General features: G+C 39.9%; 1 protein-coding gene across 1 annotated transcript in view; it reads right to left on the bottom strand.

Moving 5' to 3' along the window:
- Positions 1–16,103, bottom strand: part of KIF14 (kinesin family member 14) — a 69,778-nt gene extending 53,675 nt beyond the window's left edge. Inside the window, 8 exon segments of the mRNA XM_017896445.1 lie at positions 501–608; positions 1,155–1,197; positions 2,294–2,346; positions 4,540–4,638; positions 9,698–9,785; positions 10,616–10,870; positions 12,886–14,112; positions 16,021–16,103. Of these exon segments, the coding sequence (XP_017751934.1) occupies positions 501–608; positions 1,155–1,197; positions 2,294–2,346; positions 4,540–4,638; positions 9,698–9,785; positions 10,616–10,870; positions 12,886–13,997 (1,758 nt within the window). The 5' untranslated portion in view covers positions 13,998–14,112; positions 16,021–16,103.
- Between the last annotated feature and the right edge of the window lie 5,165 nt (positions 16,104–21,268).

Genomic DNA, 21,268 nt, shown 5'->3' on the forward strand with positions numbered 1-21,268 from the left:
ATGGAATATTATATAGCTATTAAAAATTATTTTATAAAATTTTAATATAAAATTGTTACAGATTTTAGCAGTGTAATTTTAAGTGAATTTAATTGCGATGGTAAAAAAAACTGAAAGATTATATACCAAAATGTTTAGAGGGGTCCATCTGAGTCGTGGAACCTAGGGCTAAATTTTAAAATCTTTTACTTTCTGATGTTTTCTAAATACTCTGCATAATTACTATACATTATTTTAAAACATACTATCATATATTGATATGATCATATCAATGGTATAATAAGCATCTATTATTGATTTAAAAATTTGGTAAATAGCATACTGCCATAAGTCATTTGGTCATTGACCAAAAGTCATTGAAACTAAGGTATATTCCCTATAATCAAATTGGATTTACATATTTATATGACTGTACTTTTACCTTTTGATTTAAAGAAGACAGTAAGAAAAACATGAATTACTTAAATGTATTTACTATTTTGCCTGTGGAAAAAAAATACCTTGGTCTGGGTCATCACCAGGGTGAAAACTGAATGAGATCGGGAGCTTTTATCATTCATCCCAGTAGCAGCAGTAGCTCTTTGTTTATTTCCCAATTCTAGCCAACTCTTGTAAGAAAAAAGGAAGGAAGATCAGATCAGCAGACTGTAATTCATTGGTATAAAAATTAAGAGAGCTAACATATTCACATTTGTAATTAATTTATAAAATGAAATGAGTATATATATTTTAATAATTTATATTTCCATTGCCTTTTTTTCTGTCATAGAAATCTGAGGCAAGACATAATAACTTTAAAAGACTGGTTTCCATAACTCTAAGCTTACATGAAGGTTAATATTTTTAATATAGAAGAGCAATATATTTTGATTAAAACTTACAAACAAAATCAGTTTGTGTATAATATTAAAAGCGAAACTAACCCTTGTGTATTGTTAAAAACAGCAATTAAGAGGGAAATATTTAGGATTATCTCTTTCATACTCTAGTGAAAAGAAAGACGAAATGCAATCAACTTACCTAGGATACAGTGTAAGAATGACCAACATTTTCCTATTTTTAAGAAAGTGAAAAGACAAAATCAATTTATACTGATGATTTATGATTCCTTGTTTGCTCATAAAACAATAACAACATTTCAATTACATATTTACTCTCTGAAGGTCACAATGACTAATTCATGAACTAATTATTTTACTGATCTCTCCCAGAATCTTTTATTTCCCCCATTCTTAAAGGACAGGAAATAACAATAGTGCTCCTCTTAATTTTAACAAAAAGTATGATTTTTCTTTTTTTATTTTTAGTTTATTATTTATTTTTTTTATTTGTTTTTTTTTTGACGGAGTCTCGCTCTGTCTGCCCCAGGCTGGAGTGCAGTGCCATGATCTCAGGTCTCACTGAGCAAGCTCCGGCCCTCCCAGGTTTACGCCATTTCTCCTGCCTCAGCCTCCCGAAGTAGCTGGGACTACAAGGCACCGCCACCTGCGGCCGGGCTAGTTTTTTGATATTTTTAGTAGAGACGGGGTTTCACCATGTTAGCCAGGATAGGTTCGATCTCTGACCTACCCCGTGATCGCACCCGTCTCGGCCTCGGCAAAGTGCTGGGCATTACAGGCTTGAGCCACCGCGCCCGGCCCAAAAAGTATGATTTTTCTTAACACAATGAAGCATCTTAGCATCTTAACATAATACTGAAGTCTAAATCACAATACCAAAAGATATACTTTAACACATATGTATATGCATAGGTATATTTATATGTGGGTGTATATGGGTCCCAATACAATCCCGGATGTATTAAATGCAGCTGAGTTAATACTTAATCACTTTTCTTTTCCTTTAAGAAAGCATTTGGAGTGTTGGAAAAGAAAGTAAAGGACTCCTGGCATGTATCAAACTCTTAACTCTTCTTACTACCTCCTTTCCTGTTTAGCTTAGAGTCATAGGTATAAAAAGCAAGTTGAGAGGGAAGATTTAATTAATGATGAAAGGAAGGGGTAAAAGGGAGAAAAAGCAAATATTTACTTCATACTCAGTATAATGAATATTCCATGGCAGACACTTTACAGGTACTGTGAAAGACACAAGCAAGTATATAAACAAGTAACAAACACGCTATGGAAAGAGAGGGAAAACTCAATTGGACAATATCAAGGGTAGAAGGCGAAATAGTTACCCAGGGTTTCAAAGTTAGGCAGGCCAATGAGAATACAATAAAGATTATGGGAGAGTAATATTCACTCTATTCATTTGTTTTATACTCTTTGCCCTTGCTGAGCCAAACACTTACATTGACAGTGCTTCAACATATGGTCCATAAACAGGATGTTCCCTCACTCTCAGCTAGTAGAAGCAAATACATGCATCATTAGGAGTAAGACAAATATTTCATATAATTTTAAATGATCGCTTTTTCTATATCTTGAGTTTAAGGTAAGAGATTTGTCTTTATCCAGGAAAAACACACACACACAAGCTCTCACAAAAACAAATCTGTGAGGCATTAGGAAACAGCTTCAATATAAAAAACTGTTTATAGTAGTACAACATGCAATAACATATTGTAGCATCAAATGTCTTACTAGTTTTTTTTTTTCTTAAAAACTGGTATTAGAATTGTCTAATAGACAATAATTAGAACAATGTAGGCCGGGCGCGGTGGCTCAAGCCTGTAATCCCAGCACTTTGGGAGGCCGAGACGGGCGGATCATGAGGTCAGGAGTTCGAGACCATCCTGGCTAACACAGTAAAACCCCGTCTCTACTAAAAAAAAAAAAAAAAAAAAAAAAAAAAAAAAGAACAATGTATTTTAGCATCAGATGTCTTACCTGTTTGTTTGTTTGTTTGTTTGTTTTTGAGATGGAGTCTTGCTCTGTTGTCCAGGCTGGAGTGCAGTGGCACAATCTTGGCTCACTGCAACCTCTGCCTCCGGGGTTCAAGCGATTCTCCTATCTCAGCTGCCTGAGTAGCTGGGATTACAAGACAGCACCACCACACCAGCTAACTTTTGTATTTTTAGTAGAAAGGAGTTTCACTGTGTTGGCCAGGCTGGTAGGGAACTCCTGACCTCAAGTGATCCACCCACCTCGGCCTCCCAAAATGCTGGGATTACAGGCGTGAGCCACTGCACCCAGCTTATCTTCCTAGTTTTTCAGTAAGACATTTGAATTTTAAATCTTGCAGTAGCTATGATTTATATACTTTTAAATGTTCTCTAAAACATATTCGTTAAATTTCAGACATTAAAATTTTTCTTTATTGTTACATTATAAATTTTCAACTTTGTGAGCAGAAGCTTTAAACATACAGAAATCATAGAAGCAAACATCAAGTTTTGTTTAAGTTTCTTGATGTTGCCAGTAGTAAACTGCACAACCATGGGCAAGTGAAGAAGGCAGCTGACTTTTTTTTTTTTCTTGAGACAGACTCTTGCTCTGTCGCCAGGCTGGAGTGCAGTGATGCAATCTTGGCTCACTGAAACCTCCACCTCCCAGGTTCAAGTGATTCTCCTGACTCAGCCTCCTGAGGAGCTGGGACTACAGGCATGCACCACCATGCCCAGCTAATTTTTGTACTTTTAGTAGAGATGGGGTTTCACCATGTTGGCCAGGATGGTCTCGATCTCTTCACCTTGCAATCTGCCCACCTCAGCCTCCCAAAGTGCTGGGATTACAGGAGTGAGCCATCGCGCCCGGCTGACTTATTTAGATTTTTGTTTATTGTGCTCCAAGGTCCATTGTAAAATTAAAAAATTTAAATTCAAATAGCAGTTTTTAAAAAAAATGATATAATTATGAAACTTTCTATTCACAGATTATCTACAAGGTATGAATTTGCTAAGTAACCCATTGAAATACATATTCTATAATAAAACATAATTTTAAAAAGTTTTACTACGTTTTGGCTTATAGACTATTAGGGATCTGGTGTTCAACTTACACGGTCCAACTAAATCTTGGAACAACTATTTTGTCTTTAGTTTTACACAATTCTTTATTAAAATAAAGAGGTTAAATCTAACAACTAATTTAATTTCTACTAATGATAATGTTCTGCTTATTTTCTTTTTTTCATTTTTTATTTTTTGGAGACAAACTCTCACTCTGTCGCCCAGGCTGGAGTACGGAGGCTCAATCTTAGCTCACTGCAACCTCCGTCTCCTAGGTTCAAGCAATTCTCTTGCCAGAGCCTCCCGAGTAGCTGGGACTACAGGCGCAAGCCGCCATGCCTGGCTAATTTTTTGTATTTTAGTAGAGACAGGGTTTCATCATGTTGCCCAGGCTGGTCTTGAACTCCTGAGCTCAGGCAATCTGCTCCCCTCAGCCTCCTAAAGTGCTGGGATTACAGGAGTGAGCCACTGTGCCCAGCCAATGTTCCACTTATTTTCTAAATAATCTAATCGGACTATAGATCCAAATATTTGCTGTCATATATTTCTAGTAAAACTTTAAGCTATATCGTCCAGAGAACTCAAATAATTAGATGTATTTATAAGAACAGAAATTCAAAACAAATAATAAATTGTTTTAATCTTACTGGTTGCTTTCTCTGCCCATTTTCATCTTTACAAACCAGAAGATCATGAATTTTTTCATTATATACTTCAAAGAAGCTCATTTCAATGTGATAGCTGACCTAGTAGGAATAGAAACACAGTATATAATTTATTTTAATGTTTTGCAAATAATATCTGTGATTAGGATCTAGCATCCAAAATATATAAATATATAAGAATATCTTACAACTCAACAACGTAACAGCCCAATTTTAAAATGCACAAAGGACTTGAATAGACATTTCTCCAAAGAAGAATATACAAATGGCAAACAAGCACATGAAAAGATGATCAACATCATTTCTCAGTAGGGAAGTGCAAATCAAAATCACAGTGAAAAACCACTTCACACCCACCAGGATGGCAATAATACTAAGAAGAAGTGGAAACCAACAAGTGTGGGTGAGGATGTGGAGAAACTGGAACGCTCCTCCATTGCTAGTGGATGTAAAATGGTGCAGCCACTTGGAAAATAGCTGACAGTTCCTTGAAAGGTTAAAAATAGAATTACCAGGCCGGGCACAGTGGCTCACACCTGTAATCCCAGCACTTTGGGAGGCCGAGGTGAGAGGATCATTTGAGGTCAGGAGTTCGAGACCCGCCTGGCCAACATGGTAAAACCACATCTCTACTAAAAATACAAAAATTAGCTGGCGTGGTGCTGGGTGCCTGTAATTCCAGCTACTTGGGAGACTGAGGCAGGAGAATCGCTTGAACCCGAGAGGTGGAGGTTACAGTGAGCTGAGATCGTGCCACTGCACTCCAGCCTAAGCAACAGAGCGAGACTCCATCTCAAAAAAAAAAAAAAGAAAGAATCACCATAGAAATTTGGAAATTCCACTCCTATACATCCAAAACAATTGAGAACAGGTATTCAAACAAAAACATGCACCAGTGTTCACAGCAGGACTATTCACAATAGCCAAAATGTATAAACAACCTAAATGTCCATCAACTGATGAACAGATAAACAAAACTGGATATCCATACAATGAAATATTATTCAGTCATTAAAAGGAATGAAGTACTGTATATGCTACAATGCAGATGAACCTCAATACATTATGCTAAGTGAAAGAAGCCAAACACAAAATATCACATACTGCATGATTCCATTTATATGAAATTTCCACAGAACATGTAAATTCATAGAACAAAAGCAAATTAGTAGTTGCCAGGGATTGGGGAGAAGGGGGAATGGATTGTGACTGCTTAATGGGTAGAGGGCAATGAAAATTTTTTGGGACTAGAGGTAACAGTTGTACAACATTATAAATGTACTGAATACCACTGAATTGTATACTTTAAAGTGGTTAATTTGATGTTATATGAATTTTATCTCAATAAAAAAAATTTTAATATGAACAACAACAAAAGTCTTTGCATTTCTTCTTAACTTCTACATAAGTTTCAATTAAATCCAATAAGCATTTCTTAAGTACCTACCTACTGTGTGCATGGCTTTAGGTTATTGTCAGAAAGACCTTTATGTAAGACAAGGTTCTTGCCCATGAGGCTAAGATCTCAGAGACATATAACATACCTTCCAATAGACAAAACACAGCAATAGAAAATTAATTAAGAAACAAAATGAGATGATTATAAATAAAACGAGTAATCAGAAAAGGGAAAATTTAGGATGGCCAGAGAGAACAGGGAAGGAGGAAACAGAATGTGAGGCATGAGAGACAGAGTAGACTAAACCAGAAAGAGGGGTAGGGCATTCTTGGGTAAGGACAGCAGCATCTGTGCACCGCATGTGCTCAGAATAGGAAAGACACCCTGTAGGCTGACATTTTATCTGGTAAGATGGAGCCTTAAATTAATTCTTCCTGATTGGGGCAGAAAGCAATCATTAGACTAAGTAGGCTGAGCTTCTCCTCCTTTTGACTCAGAAAGATACAGTGTAGAGGCCAAAAGGAAAACTTTGCTTCCAAACAGTTCTTCTAACAGTTAGGGCATGGTTTCCTTATTAAAGAATAAATTTCATCCACTGACCCAGAAGTGAGTCAGCAAACATCTAACAGAATTGGAAGCTTCAAGGGAGTGTCAAAGAGATTTAAGTTCAATTCACCAAATATTTATTGTGCCCTATGACGTACAAAGCATTCTTCTAGGAGCTGTGGGAAAATATGAGATGAACTGGACATAGTTTTTATCCTGAAAGAACTCAGAATCTAATTGGATATGCAATATAGTACATGAGTAATAGAAGACAGAATATAGTTGGTATCATGAGAGAGAAACAAAACACTTCCAGACAAAGAGACCAGGTATATGGGAACACCAAGTAATTATAAGGTCATTGCCAAATGCTGTGAACAGGGATGGGGGCTGTCAGAATTCAATAAACATGTAATAATGCTTTTATCATGTAAAGTAGTATTTTATGTTATAGAAGCTCCAGGAAGACTTAGAAATGAAAATGTAGTGTGGGGAACGAATTAGAAAAGGTAGCTGGGGCCACATTGGAGAGGACCCACTTTTTTCTTCTCCTTTGAGGCTCCTGGCATCGTGCTTGCTACACCACCTTCTATTACCCCCATCCACATACTATTATCTTCTACCATCCTGATATAACCACATTTAGTGGGGTTCACTATGTACCAGGCACTCTTCAAACCCTTTTGTATAGATCAACTCATTTAATCCTCACCACAAATCTATGAGAATGATATTGTCAATATCGTCTCTACCTTCTGTTCCGAAACACAGAGACATTGAGAAAATTGTTCAAGATCACATTTCTACTGCAGTGATGAAGCTTAGATTCAAATTCAAATAATGTCTCTCCCAAGTCCAAGCTCTTTTTTTTTTTTTTTTTTGAGACAGAGTCTTGCTCTGTCACCCAGGCTGGAGTAATGGCATGATCTCAGCTCACTGCAATCTCTGCCTCCAGGGTTCAAGCGATTCTCCTGCCTCAGCCTCCCGAATAGCTAAGATTACAGGCGACCGCCACCACACCCAGCTAATTTTTGTATTTTTAGTAGAGACAGGGTTTCACTATGTTGGCCAGGCTGGTCTCAAACTCCTGACCTCGAGTGATCCACTTGCCTCGACCCCCCAAAGTGCCGGGATTACAGGCGTGAGCCACCATGCCTGGCTGACCATGCTCTTAAGCATTCATTACACTATGGCATTCAATGACATAGTCATTCCATGCAAAAATCTGAGCCTCCCATCCTTTGAAATAATTCCAAAGACCTTTGCCTCAACTTTGCTTCAGCTTCACTTATCTATCTCTCCCTGGCTTTACCTTCAAATTACTATCCTTCTAAAATGTGAACAATCAATAGAGGACTCTACCCTACAGGCCCACAGCTTTCTCACTCTCTTACACCCACTAAACTTGGACTTGAAGCGTACTTCATCTCCTAATCTCAAGACCACCATGTTTCTATTGATCCCCATATTCCTCTTATTTTCAATTTAATTACTGGGAATGAGAGGTTGAGGGTAGAAGAAGAAGACAGAGGAGAGGCAGTATATCCACAGAGCAGACAGAACTCATCATTACTCAAATCTACTTTTCTTCTTGTGATCTCAAAAAATGAGATCGATATCTAATCTGGTTGTCCAACCAGAAATACTGAATTCTCTCTCCCTCATCCTCCATTTCCAATAATCAGCAAGTCTTACCAGTTATACTTACTAAGATAGTCCTTCATAAGTCAAGTTCTGCTTGCCTCTCTAGTTTATTCTTTTTTTTTTGAGACGGAGTCACGCTGTGTAGCCCAGGCTGAAGTGCAGTGGCGCAATCTCGGCTCACTACAACCTCCATCTCCCGGGTTCAAGCAATTCTCCTGCCTCAGCCTCCCAAGTAGCTGGGATTACAGGCATGTGCCACTATACCTGGCTAATTTTTGTATTTTTAGTAGAGACAGGATTTCACCATGTTGGCCAGACTGGTCTCGAACTCCTGACCTCAGGTGATCTGCCCGCTTCGGCCTCCCAAAGTACTGAGATTATAGGAGTGAGCCACCACACCCACCCTCTAGTTTCTTCTCTTATCACTCTCCACCCTCAAATTCCATGCTCAAAGCAAAGTAAACAATTTATAGATTCCTAAAGGCTCCTTACTTTTTTGCTTTGAAAGCAAAGCATGGTACATGCATGGTACATACTGCTCCCTCTTCCTGGAATGCCCTTCTCCCCTTCTTCACCAAGCTAATAATGCTATGTAGCCTTCAAAAATAAGCTCAGCTGCTCCTTCTTCTAAGAGAATGTCTCCCTCCAACCTTGTATGTTCTCACTTATATGTTCTATTAGAGCATCTACTTTAGTTTGTTTAGCATTTAATTGATTGTACTTGGCTGTTAACTGACTTATTTCTCCCACTACACTCCTTTGAATACAGGAACTGGGTCTTTTAACTCCAGACCCCGAATCTAGCACAATTTTCCCAATTTCCCTTATCATAAAAAATACTGGAGGAAAAACACGAAAATTGTAAAATCCCAAGCTCTACACCAGACCAACTGACTCAGAACCCCCAGAAGAGATTTTTAGCAAGTGTGCACACACACATACACATGCACATATATGTCCCTGTCAAGAATCCCCAGTAATTCTTATGACCAAGTAAATTTGAGGAAAAAAAAACTGATCTAACAAGCTGCCTAGCAGCAGCAGAATGCTCAGTAAAAGCTAGCTGAATGTATAAATGAATAAGTGAAATAGGAAGCCAGTACAACCTATTCAGGTATAGTACAGTAGAAAAAGCGTGGCTTTTGAAGTCAACTCTGGCTTCAAATCCCAATTTCACTACTCTTTCTGATTCACATTGTCCAAAAGTTTATGCCTGCTGTCCTTAGTTAAGTCTGTGCACCTATCTGACTACAAAGACATGTATCATAGCACATAGCTACCACATTTGTGAGCCTCTACGTATACACAAAAGTAAAGCAAAAACGAGAGAAGACAGAAGAGACAACTTCACTATCACTGCCCACAAGGTGAAATTGATTCTGAATTTAGAATTTCCACCCTCCCTCTCCATACCACTGTTCCAAAGAATAGTGATCTATAAATTAGAACTGATCTTCCATTAAGTATTTCCTTAGTGGCTATGACTGAGTTCAACTTAATTTGACTATTTTCTACTCTGATAAGAAGCTTGCAGATATTATAAGAACATACCTCTTGGGTTTGTTTTCCGGCTACTTGAGAAAAAAGATCTTCACAAAATCTTGGAATTATTCCTGGTTCTTCACTAAATCCCATCATCCTGAAAAATACATTATGAATAAGGAGGAAATAAAACTAATTCATTTTTTTTTTTAATTCTTTTGGGGAAATAGGCAGGAAAGGGAGTAGGAAGCAAGTTCATGGAATCTCATAATTAAGAATCTGGACTCTGGAGTCAAATCTGCCTGAGTCCAAATCATGACTCCAAGATACTTAACCTCACTAAACTTAAATTTCCTCTACTGTAAAATGGGAATAATAAAACTATGTAATTCAGAGAATTGCTGCGAGAGAATATAAGCAAAGTCTTTAGCACAGCGGCTGGAATATAGTAAGAACTCAAATGTTAGCTACTGTTAAAATGCTGAGTATTTCCTTCTAGGACAGGTATCATTATCATAGCTACCATTTATCAGATGTCCCCCTACTCCTTTCTTTTTAAGAGATGGTGACTAAGTTGCCCAGGCTGGACTCGAACTCCTGCACTTAAGCAATCCTCCTACCTCAGCTTCCCAAGTAGCTGAGACTACAGGTGTGTGCCACCACATCTAGCTTAGACGCTTTACTTTTAATTCTCGCCAAAATACTTACAAGATAACCTCTCTGGGCCTCAGTTTACATAAAATATACAAAGTATAATAAAATGGGGCCAATGATAACTACAAGATGAACTGTATCAAGGTAAATGTGTAAACCGAAGCCCAGAGACTAAGTAAATTGCCCAAGTTTGCAGAACTAGTATATAAAATGGATGAGATTTGGGCCAAGATCTGTGTGGTTTCAAAACTATATTCTTTCTATCACCCCCATGCCACTTCTCACAAAAGTATATTTAAACACTTGGATAATTGCATTTCCAATACGACTTACGTATATGATTTTCCAGAGCCAGTCTGACCATAAGCAAAAAGACAGGTATTGAAGCCTTCAAAGGCTCTTTCTAGGAGTGGTGCTGCTAGCTTCTCATAGACAGTTGTCTGGCTAGCGAAGTGAGGATGACATTCATCAAAAGACCAGAATGAAACATCATAAATAAAACTATAAACTTGTTTCATGTCAGGATGTTCCACAGTTATTTCTTTCCCACTCATGAAGACCACCTGGGATGCTTTTTCAATCTTCTCTCTTGAAAGAAGCACAAAGAAAAAAATCAAGTAACTAAAATTATCATGGCTATTATTCTCACAGAACATAATAAATACCTCAAAACTATTTAAACAATCTTCCAAGGCAAGATAATCCTTTAGTTTTATGTGGAAAATGCAGATAAGCAAACAATTTTAGTGGGTTTCCAAAATATATTTCCTGTGGCTTCAGTGCCACCAAAGGGAAAATTCCAGATTTCTCCAGAAAACCTATCCTACTTTTACAAGATTTTTTTCCTCTTTTTTTTTCCTCTTGAACTATACCTTTCCCCATCCCACCTACTATAATCTACCTATACTCTTCGTTCAAATCTAGAAACATCTTTATTATACAAAGTTGGGGGGTACCAATCTAAATAAAGCTGGCATAAAATACAAATATAATTTTAACAAACTCAGTTGACTATAAGTTTGAATCATAAGTCTCTCTTGGCTACTAAAGATCTCTCCTCCTTCCTCTAGATTCTCTCCCTTAAAATCATGAATCTTCATGTATACCCTTTTTCCCTTTGAGACTTAGGTGGAAATCTTTCACTTACTTTAGATCTACAGAAAAACATCATCACTCCTTGTCTGGCTCCAGATATCCACTCCCTCCCCACTCCACCTCTGACTCTGTGACTGCTTTAAATCAGAATTTATTCTGGAAAAAACACCTGCCTCATCAATTTGACAAGTACTCTACCCTTGCCCTGCTTTCACATCTTGTCTGATGAGTTTGGAATCAGGCATTTCGTTCCTTAATAAGTTCAGTATATGCATCCATCTTGCGTTTTGTCCCTACCAGCTCTTTCTATTGTTTCTCTTCCTATCATGGTTCTTGAGGCTCTATTAGGCATTCCAATTCTCTCAAACCAACTCACCCTCAGTTCTCCCTCTTAATACTAACCCATTTGCACAAAAAAGGTTCTACAGTACTGTATAACTTGTCTTTAACTACTGACCCCTTAGGTTCAAACTGGAGGTTCCTGCCCCAGTGCAGTGGTCACCATATCCTCTTCTAACTTGCTTAGATACACAGCTTCAAGTTAAACACTATTAATCCTGTGAAGTTTTTCACTGTCCCTTAAAATATTTTAAACAACTACATTAAAATATTTTAAAACAATTATATTTTGTCACATTCACATTTTCTCATGTCCATCTTTTCCAACCTTATCTTTAATCTGTGTCTTTCCCATCCACAACCACTTTTAGGGAGAGATTTTTTGCCATCAAAATCAAATCTAATGGATCACTGCATTTATAACTACTATATAGTAATCGGAGATGATGATGATGGTAATCACTACTCTGGAAAGGGTTTTGAAAGGACCTCTTTAGGGAACCAGTAGTTAGTTATGTTTTTTTTTTTTTTTTTTTTTTGGAGACAGAGTCTCATTCTGTCACCCAGGCTGGAGTGCAGTGGCCTGATCTCAGCTCAATGCAGCCTCTGCCTCCCGGGTTCAAGTGATCCTCCTGCCTCAGCCTCCCGAGTAGCTGGGATTACAGGTGTGCACCACCACACCTGGCTAATTTTTCTATTTTTAGTAGAGACAGGGTATCACCATATTGGCCAGGCTGGTCTCAAACCCCTGGCCTCAAGTGATCTGCCTGCCTCGGCCTCCCAAAGCACTGGGATTACAGGCGTGACCCACCACACTTGGCCTGTTATGACTCTTTTTAAGGGATAGGTATAACATTCCAGCATATATTGCAGATCTGAAAGCAGATTTCATTAGAGACCTAAGTGACTTATTCAGACTTTTTAAAAGCAATATATCTAGAGAAACTTCAACATACAAAATATGGTGATTCAATTTTTTAATTTTATAGTCAGTCATCAAAAATTATCAACACACTACAACTAGACCTAAAAGTTCTCTCTATGTAAAAATATTGCCAACAAGTTTCAAGTTTGAAGATGCATGAATACAGACCTTCCAAAGGCAGAGAGGAAGTAAAGGTACGTTACATGTAACTGCTTGGCTTTAGATTTTAAAAGGCGTCACATACCTCTTGGTGAAAGGCCTTACGCGTACTGCCACTGTCACTTGACTATTCTCTACTTTTAAGGGGTCTTTTCCTGCAGAGGTGTTCTGAACTACAGTTTCTTCTTCAGGAAGGATTGTATTTTCTGCTGACCTTTCCTGTTTATTCGCAAGAAAGGAACTTTTTGGTCTTTGTTTAACTTGAAGGTTAGACATTCTATTCTTCAGTATTGATGGAGCTGGGCTCTTAAGCTGAGGCAGACCGCACTTTGGTGTCAATTTGTGTTCTGTTGTACATTTTGTAGGTGTTCTTTTTTCTAAGCTCCCAAATTTATTTGAAGTTTTTGCAATTTCCTTTCCAATAGTTCTATGATGCAAGTTTCCTGTTCCCGACACTTTGATATCCAACTTGCTCTGAGTAGGTTTCATTGTCAAGTGTCCTGATCTAACAACTTCAGTCTGACTCAGGGAAGCAATGGGTGCTCTATTACTTGAGTACTTAAGTGCAATATTTTCATTTGCTCTACTGGGGGCAGAAAATGTTTCTTTGTATTTCTTATCAGCCATCATTTCAATGACTTGTGGATCTTCATCTAAAGGTACACAAGAGGCAACAAAAGAGTTTTTAGCATTATTTACAATCCTTACATTTGTTCTCCTTTCCTTAGAAACACCATTATTTTCTGTTTCACCTCCCACATTCAGTGTCATTTTGACAGAATCTGTTTCAGCTGTCTTCCACTTTTCTTCAGAATCTGTTTTAGCACAACGTTGTAATGCAAGATGTGTTTCTGCTGTTTTTTCAGTTGTGTCTTCCAAATCCCTACCAAGTAAAGAAGATTCTTTGTTCCTTGTAGTTCTTCTCTGAAGTGTCAATCTACCTACAGGATTAGGGGTAAGGGGCATGTTTGCTGTTTTTTCACTGGCAGAAATAACGTAAGTGCTATTTATGTCTCTGACTTTACCTGCAGATCTCAATAATGGATCATCATTTTCACATTCTGACATACCTGACTTCAAATGCAGCTTAAGTCGGCTACTGTGGGTGAGGGCATTCAGTGATGAACTATTTTGGGAAGAAGGAATATCAAGAATATCGCCGCGGTTATTTCTATTATGAGTACTGTGTAATGACATTTTGGCAGACAGTTATTTTAAAAAAGAATGTTACTAAGACCCTAAGCTCTTCTTTGGACATTCATTTGATTTCCAGCCATTTCTTATGTATCCGTTTCTGAAAATATCTGCTAAACTGAAAGAAAAAAAAAAGATTTAGATTACATAGACTACAAACAAGCTTTAAAAATATATAGAGAACATCTCATTGTGTAAGTAAATTCACAGAGGCATACATTACAATAGATCACAATCTGCAGCTCAGATACTGCTTCCTAGCAACTTCAGGCAAGTCTCTCAGAGAACTTACCATCATTAGTCAACAAATATTGACTAACTTTCCACTAGTGCCAGGCCCTCTAATAGATAGTGTAGACTTCAAAGACAAGAATACAATTCCCATTTCTTTAGTCTAGAAGAAATATACTGATAAGCCATATATCAGGCCAAATGTGTCAAGTGACTTAGGAGATGTAAAAAGTGCATGTCAACATAGATTTTCAAGTACTCCCAGCTTGGGGAGTGGGAAGGACTAAAGGAAACCCTAGCACCTAAATCAGAGTGTGGAGCAAAGTATTTTTATAAATACCTGCCACATGTATTTTTTTTATTTTTTATTTTTTTGCCAATGTTCCATAAGAAGGTTTATTTTATTTGTATAATTTTTTTTTCTTTTTAGACGGAGTCTTGCTCTGTCGCCAGGCTGGAGTGCAGTGGCAGGACCTTGGCTTGCTGCAACCTCCACCTCCTGTATTCAAGCGATTCTCCTGCCTCAGCCTCCCAAGTAGCTGGGACTATACAGGCACCCACCACCACACCCAGCTAATTTTTGTATTTTTAGTAGAGACGGGGTTTCACCATGTTGGCCAGGATGGTCTCGATTTCTTGACCTTGTGATCCACCCGCCTCGGCCTCCCAAAGTGCTGGGATTACAGGCGTGAGCCACCGCGCCCAGCCCATGTATGTTGAATACAGGAATGCCTACAGAGAAGATTAAATTGATTGGTGTCAGGAGGCAGATTATTCCCAAGTACCACAGGCAGTAAGTACAATAAGAACTGTAAATTAATTGCGTTGAGAAAAACTATGCAAGATTAGATAAACAGACAACCTGCCCTTTAGCAGTAAGACAAATTATACAGAGGTGTATGTAAATACACAGCAACAATATCTATCAGGTATTAACGTTTTAAAGAAAGGGAACAGCAGTGACAGCTAAGAGACCTGGCTTTTAGTCAATTTAGTATCCAACTCCTTACAAGGATGTAAACAAGACTTTAAATTTGCATGCCGGGTTCTAACCTGTAAAATGACACTGGTTCAAACTATTGCAAAGATTATTGCTATCGAGGAACAAATTAATGGAAGGTAATTTTTAAATGAGGCTTTTAAACGTTTACATAAATAACAGTCGTTACAAAACAAAAAATTCGTCAGGTTATAAGCATCTCCCATCAACGTTTCAACTCAAAATACAAAATTCTCCAGTTATGAAATGAATTTAAGGGCAAAAAAAAAGATTCTGGAAATTCTCTTGCAACTAAACACCATTTGCGATTTGCACAAATCAATAGTTTCTGTTTGAGGAGTTTCGCCATCAGATTTTAAAGAGAACTGGAAGGAATACAAGGAAAATAAGCACAATCCAAACCAAAACATCCGGTGATTCTGTTCTTTCTCTGCTAGTCATTACTAGGGGCTATGACTAAGAATTACCTCTTAATGCCAACCGACTCGGGGAGAAGCCCGCGGGCCGAGCGACCATGAAGTCCGCCTTCTCGGTCCCAGCAGAGACGAAGAGAAGGGCGAAGACGAAGACAGAGAGAAGGGCGCTGTTCTGCGCCCTTCGTTCGGGGACCCCTTTGCCGCCGACCTGGAACTGTTAGGAATTGAATGGGGGACCGGAGCTAAGACCACGCGCATGCAGCGCAGCGGTCGCCTGCACGGAAAGCGTCCGCACGCCCTCCCCAGTGCCGAAACTTCACCCCTCCGCAGAGTCCGACACCTTGGGGACCCCCCTCAAGACAGTACCCACACCACTCACCACCTCCAGCGCCGGCTCCCCAGAAGGCCGCAATTTGAATGGGCGCCCCGCCTTCTGATTGGCTGCTGGGCGTCTTCGTTTCCTCCCGCCCCCCGGAAGTGCCGGTGGTTGGGCTCCCGTAGCCGTCCCTGAATGCTAGACTCGCCCTACCCTCATCTCCCAGGCGACGCTCCCGCCCCTCCTCGGGTTCTGCTAAAGCGTGGAGCTTGGTCCCCTTTAAATCCGACTGGAGGAAGGGGCGGCGGTCGCGGGCGCAGCGGGCACCTCGTTGAAGTGGGTGTTAAACGAAAAGCACGACAGTGACACTCTTGTCGATCTTTAATCTAAAAGAAGCCATTACATCGAAGTCTTCACATTGTAAATGGATATTTGCCCCCATGTTAATCATAATAATTAACTTTTCTAGCGTTTCCTACGCCAGGCGTTCAAGTAGGAAATATGCTAAATGTCTTATATGAATTTTTAAACACTCAGTCCTGAAAATCTTGTGAGATAAATATTAATGTTATCCCTAGTTTACAGACGAGGAACTGAGGTTTAGAGTTAAACTTGTGGGCCGGGCGCGGTGGCTCAAGCCTGTAATCCCAGCACTTTGGGAGGCCGAGACGGGCGGATCACGAGGTCAGGAGATCGAGACCATCCTGGCTAACACAGTGAAACCCCGTCTCTACTAAAAAAATACAAAAAACTAGCCGGGCGAGGTGGCGGCGCCTGTAGTGCCAGCTACTCGGGAGGCTGAGGCAGGAGAATGGCGTGAACCCGGGAGGCGGAGCTTGCAGTGAGCTGAGATCTGGCCACTGCACTCCAGCCTGGGTGACAGAGCAAGACTCCGTCTCAAAAAAAATAAATAAATAAAATAAAATAGAGTTAAACTTGTGAAAGATCAGACAATTAGCAGTGGCATAACTAGAACTCGAAAGTTCTTGCCGCCATACAGTGTAACTCCATTTCAGTAAAATTCCCTCTTTTTTTTTTTTTTTTTTTGAGACAGAGTCTCTCTCTGTTGCCCAGGCTGGAGTGCAATGGCCCCTGCAACCTCCGCCTCCCGGGTTCAAGCGATTCTCCTGCCTCAGCCTCCCAAGTAGCTGGCATTACAGGCACGCGCCACCAAGCCCGGCTAATTTTTGTATTTTTAGTAGAGACGGGGTTTCGCCATATTGGCCAGGCTGCTCTCGAATTCCTGACCTTGTAATCTGCCAGGGTGAGCCACTGCGCCGCCCGGCCCCCCGTAAGATTTTGAAATCTGAAAAAGAATTACAAATGCATTCTGAAAAATAACCAGATAAATGAGAAAGACTAGATAGATATTGTAAAGCAACAATGTTTTTTAAGCAGGCAAAAAGTACAGACATATTGGAGAAGTATTCACTGAGATAGAGACCATAAGTAGCTCCAATTATATAGACAAACCAAGCAGATAATAAAGTAGTCATTCTAAAACTTACTCTAAAAATCATTCTAAAATCCAATTAAAATTAAGGTATAAGGAAACTATCAGAAAATAGAATACAATATTTGTCAGGGCCAGGTGCAGTGGCTCACGCCTGTAATCTTAGCACTTTGGGAGGCCAAGGCGGCCAGATGACTTGTAGTCAGGAATTTAAAACCAGCCTGGCCAACATGGTGAAATCCCGTGTCTCCTAAAAATACAAAAATTAGCCAGGAAGTGGCGGGCACCTGTAATCCGAGTTACTCGGGAGGCTGAGGCAGGAGAATTGAGTGAACCGGAGGGCGGAGGTTGCAGTGAGCCAAGATCGCACCATTGCATTCCAGCCTGGGAGAGAAGAGCGAAACTCTGTCTCAAAAAAAAAAAAAAAAAAAAAAAAATTATCACATATATGGGAAAATGATCATTCAATTTAGAAACAAAGCAAGATACGTCAAAGAAAAGACAAACTCAAATACATAAAAAATTTTAAACATATGTATAATTCAAAATAATTAAAATGTAAGGTAACTGGAAATATATATTAAACATGACAGAAGATATAAAGACCTTTTTCAATTTTAAAAGGAAACTAGGCTCATAAATAGAATTTTAAAAAATGGACTATAAAAATGGGCAAAGGTATTTCACACAAAAAAGAATTAACGGCCAGGTGCGGTGGCTCACGCTTGTAATCTCAGCACTTTGGGAGGCTGAAGCGGGTGGATCACCTGAGGTCAGGAGTTCGAGACCAGCCTGGCCAACATGACGAAAACCCATCTTCACTAAAAATACAAAAATTAGCTGAGTGTGGTGGCACCTGCCTATAATTCAAGCTACTTGGGAGACTGAGGCAGGAGACTCACTTGAACCGCGGAGGCGGAGGTTGCAGTAAGCCGAGATCACACCATTGCACTCCAGCCTGGGCAACACAGCAAGACTGTCTCAAAAAAAAAAGAAAGAAAGAAAAAATTCACATACATACAAAAATAATTTATATAAAAATAGAATGCAAACACCTGACCATTAAGTGTAACTTTAAAAAAGAATTAGGTACAAGCTTTTAAAAATTATAATTTTGGTGCTGGTGATTTGCACCAATATTTAAAAGTATACATTTCTTTTCTTTCTTTTTTTTTTTTTTTTTTTGGAGACGGAGTCTCGCTCTGTCACCGCAAGTGTGAGTGCATGGCCAGATCGTGCAGTCTCACTGGCAAGCTCGCCTCCGGTCACGCATTCTCGGCCTGCATCTAGTCCTCCCGAGTAGCGACTGGGAATTGACAGGGCGGCGCGCGCCAACCAATTTCGCCGGCTAGTTTTCTTTGTAGTTTTTTAGTTAGAGACGCCGTGGTTTTCACCGTGTTAGCCAGGATGATTCTTCGATCTCCTGACTTGTGATCCGCCCCGCTCTCGGCGTCACCAAGAGTGGCTGGGATTACAGGCTTGAGCCCTCTTTTTTTTTTTTTAAAGATAGAATCTCACTCTGTCACTTAGGCTGGAGTGCAGTGTCATGATCTCAGGCCACTGCAGCCTCAACAGCGTGGCCTCAAGTGATCTTCCCGCCTCAGCCTCAGCCTCCCAAGTAGCTGGGATTACGGGCACGCACCACCACCCTGGCTATTTTTTTTTTTTATTTTTTGTAGAGAAAGGGTTTTTGCCATGTTGCTCAAGCTGGTCTAGAACTCCTGGGCTCAAAGGATCCACCCACTTCAGCCTTCCAAAGACCTGAGATTACAGGCGTGAGCCACCATACCCAGTCTAAAATTATACATTTCTAGTGACATAAATTGGTGTGCTTCTTTGAGGACAGGGACCATGTCTGTTTGTAATGTATCCCTAGTGCTTAGTATAAGTCCTGATATATAGTAGATGCTCGATAAATATTCGCTGAGTAAATAACAACCTCTTTTAGGAAGCAATGTGTTAATATATTGGGAGAATCATAAAGATATTCATGCCCTTTGACCTAGTAAATGTACTACAGAAATGTATTCTGAGAAAATATTTTAGGTCGGGTGTGGTGGCTCACGTCTGTAATCTGAGAACTTTGGGAGGCCAAGGTGGGCGGATCACAAGGTCAGGAGATTGAGACTATCCTGGCTAACACGGAGAAACCCCATCTCTACTAAAAATACAAAAATCAGCCAGGTGTGGTGGCAGGTGCCTATAGTCCCAGCTACTCGGGAGGCTGAGGTAGGAGAATGGCATGAACCCGGGAGGCAGAGCTTGCAGTGAGCTGAGATCGCGCCACTGCACTCCAGCCTGGGCGACAGAATGAGACTCTGTCTCAAAAAAAAAAAAAAAAAAAAAAATATTTTAGTAGAAACCAAAAAGTATGTAGGAATATTGTCTATCTATATTGGCTCCAAACTGGCAAAAAAAATTGAACTACACAACCATGGAAGAATGGTTTAAATGCATAAAAATGAGGAAAACCTAATAAATTGTTACAACTATGAAGTGTCCATTACAATTAGAATTATGAATTAAATGTAAATAGGACCAGAAAATGCCTGGCCTATAGACTAAATCATAATCTGCCCCACCAGACTGTGAACCCAGGATGAAGCAGGACCTTGTCTATCTCACCCTTGCCTTCCAGTGCCTGGCATGGAGCCTTCCTAGGACCATCATCTAACACTAACCACACTTCCCTCTCTTTTTTTTTTTTTTTTTTTTTTTGATACGGAGTCTTGCTGTGTCACCCAGGCTGAAGTGCAGTGGCGATCTTGGCTCACTGCAACCTCTGCCTCCTGGTTCAAGTGATTCTCCTGCCTCGGCATCCCGTGCAGCTGGGATTACAGGCGCCTATCACCATGCCCGGTTGTAGAGACAGGGTTTTGCCATATTGGCCAGGTTGGTCTGGAACTCCTAACCTAAGGTGATCTGCCCGCCTTGGCCTCCCAAAGTACCGGGATTATAGGTGTGAGACACCATACCCGGTCACTTCCCTCTTCTTATTCTTTTTGTCTTAGATGCTCCCAATTTAATTCTAACCACGGGATTAATACTCCATAGAATCAAGGGTCACCTGTGAGCCACCTCCAGTTTACACAAGAGGGATTTTGATCTGTTATTTATTACACAGAGATGGTGCTTCTCTCTGCAAATCCCGTTGGCAGCTGACTAGCAGAGAAAGTCACTTAACCTCTAGGTGACTCAAATTTCTCATCTGGAAACTGCAAAAGATAATACTACCTACCCTGAAGACTCGTAATGAGGATTAAATTAGATAATGTATGCAAAGTGCTTAGCATGGAACCCAGCACAGGATTAATGCTCAATAAATGTTAGCTACTAAATTTTGCATCCTAATGTAACTCTCCAAGGCACTGAAAAGCCCTATTCAAGCTGGTGCTGAGGAATTGGAATTGTGCGTTTTATGGGCTCCCTGTTATAATGATAATGACGTATATTATTTTATGAAGGATGAGGATTATGATTTAATCCCTAGAAATAATCAACAAGATGAAATAGTGAGTCCTTTTTTAATGGTCTCCCTGTACTCTATTAAAAACCAGGAGAGAACAATGAAACACTGTCTGTAAGAGACAGCAGTCCTTATCTCCATTTTGCTCTAATTTAATTAAATTTTTTGGCCGGGCACGGTGGCTCGAGCCTGTAATCCCAGCACTTTGGGAGGCCGAGGCGGGCGGATCACAAGGTCAGGAGATCGAGACCATCCTGGCTAACACGGTGAAACCCCGTCTCTACTAAAAATACAAAAAACTAGCGGGCGAGGTGGCGGGCGCCTGTAGTCCCAGCTACTCGGGAGGCTGAGGCAGGAGAATGGCGTAAACCCGGGAGGCGGAGCTTGCAGCG

The sequence above is a fragment of the Rhinopithecus bieti genome, unplaced genomic scaffold, assembly GCF_001698545.2.
Source record: "Rhinopithecus bieti isolate Rb0 unplaced genomic scaffold, ASM169854v2 scaffold_24392, whole genome shotgun sequence".
In the NCBI taxonomy this organism is placed as follows: Eukaryota; Metazoa; Chordata; class Mammalia; order Primates; family Cercopithecidae; genus Rhinopithecus; species Rhinopithecus bieti.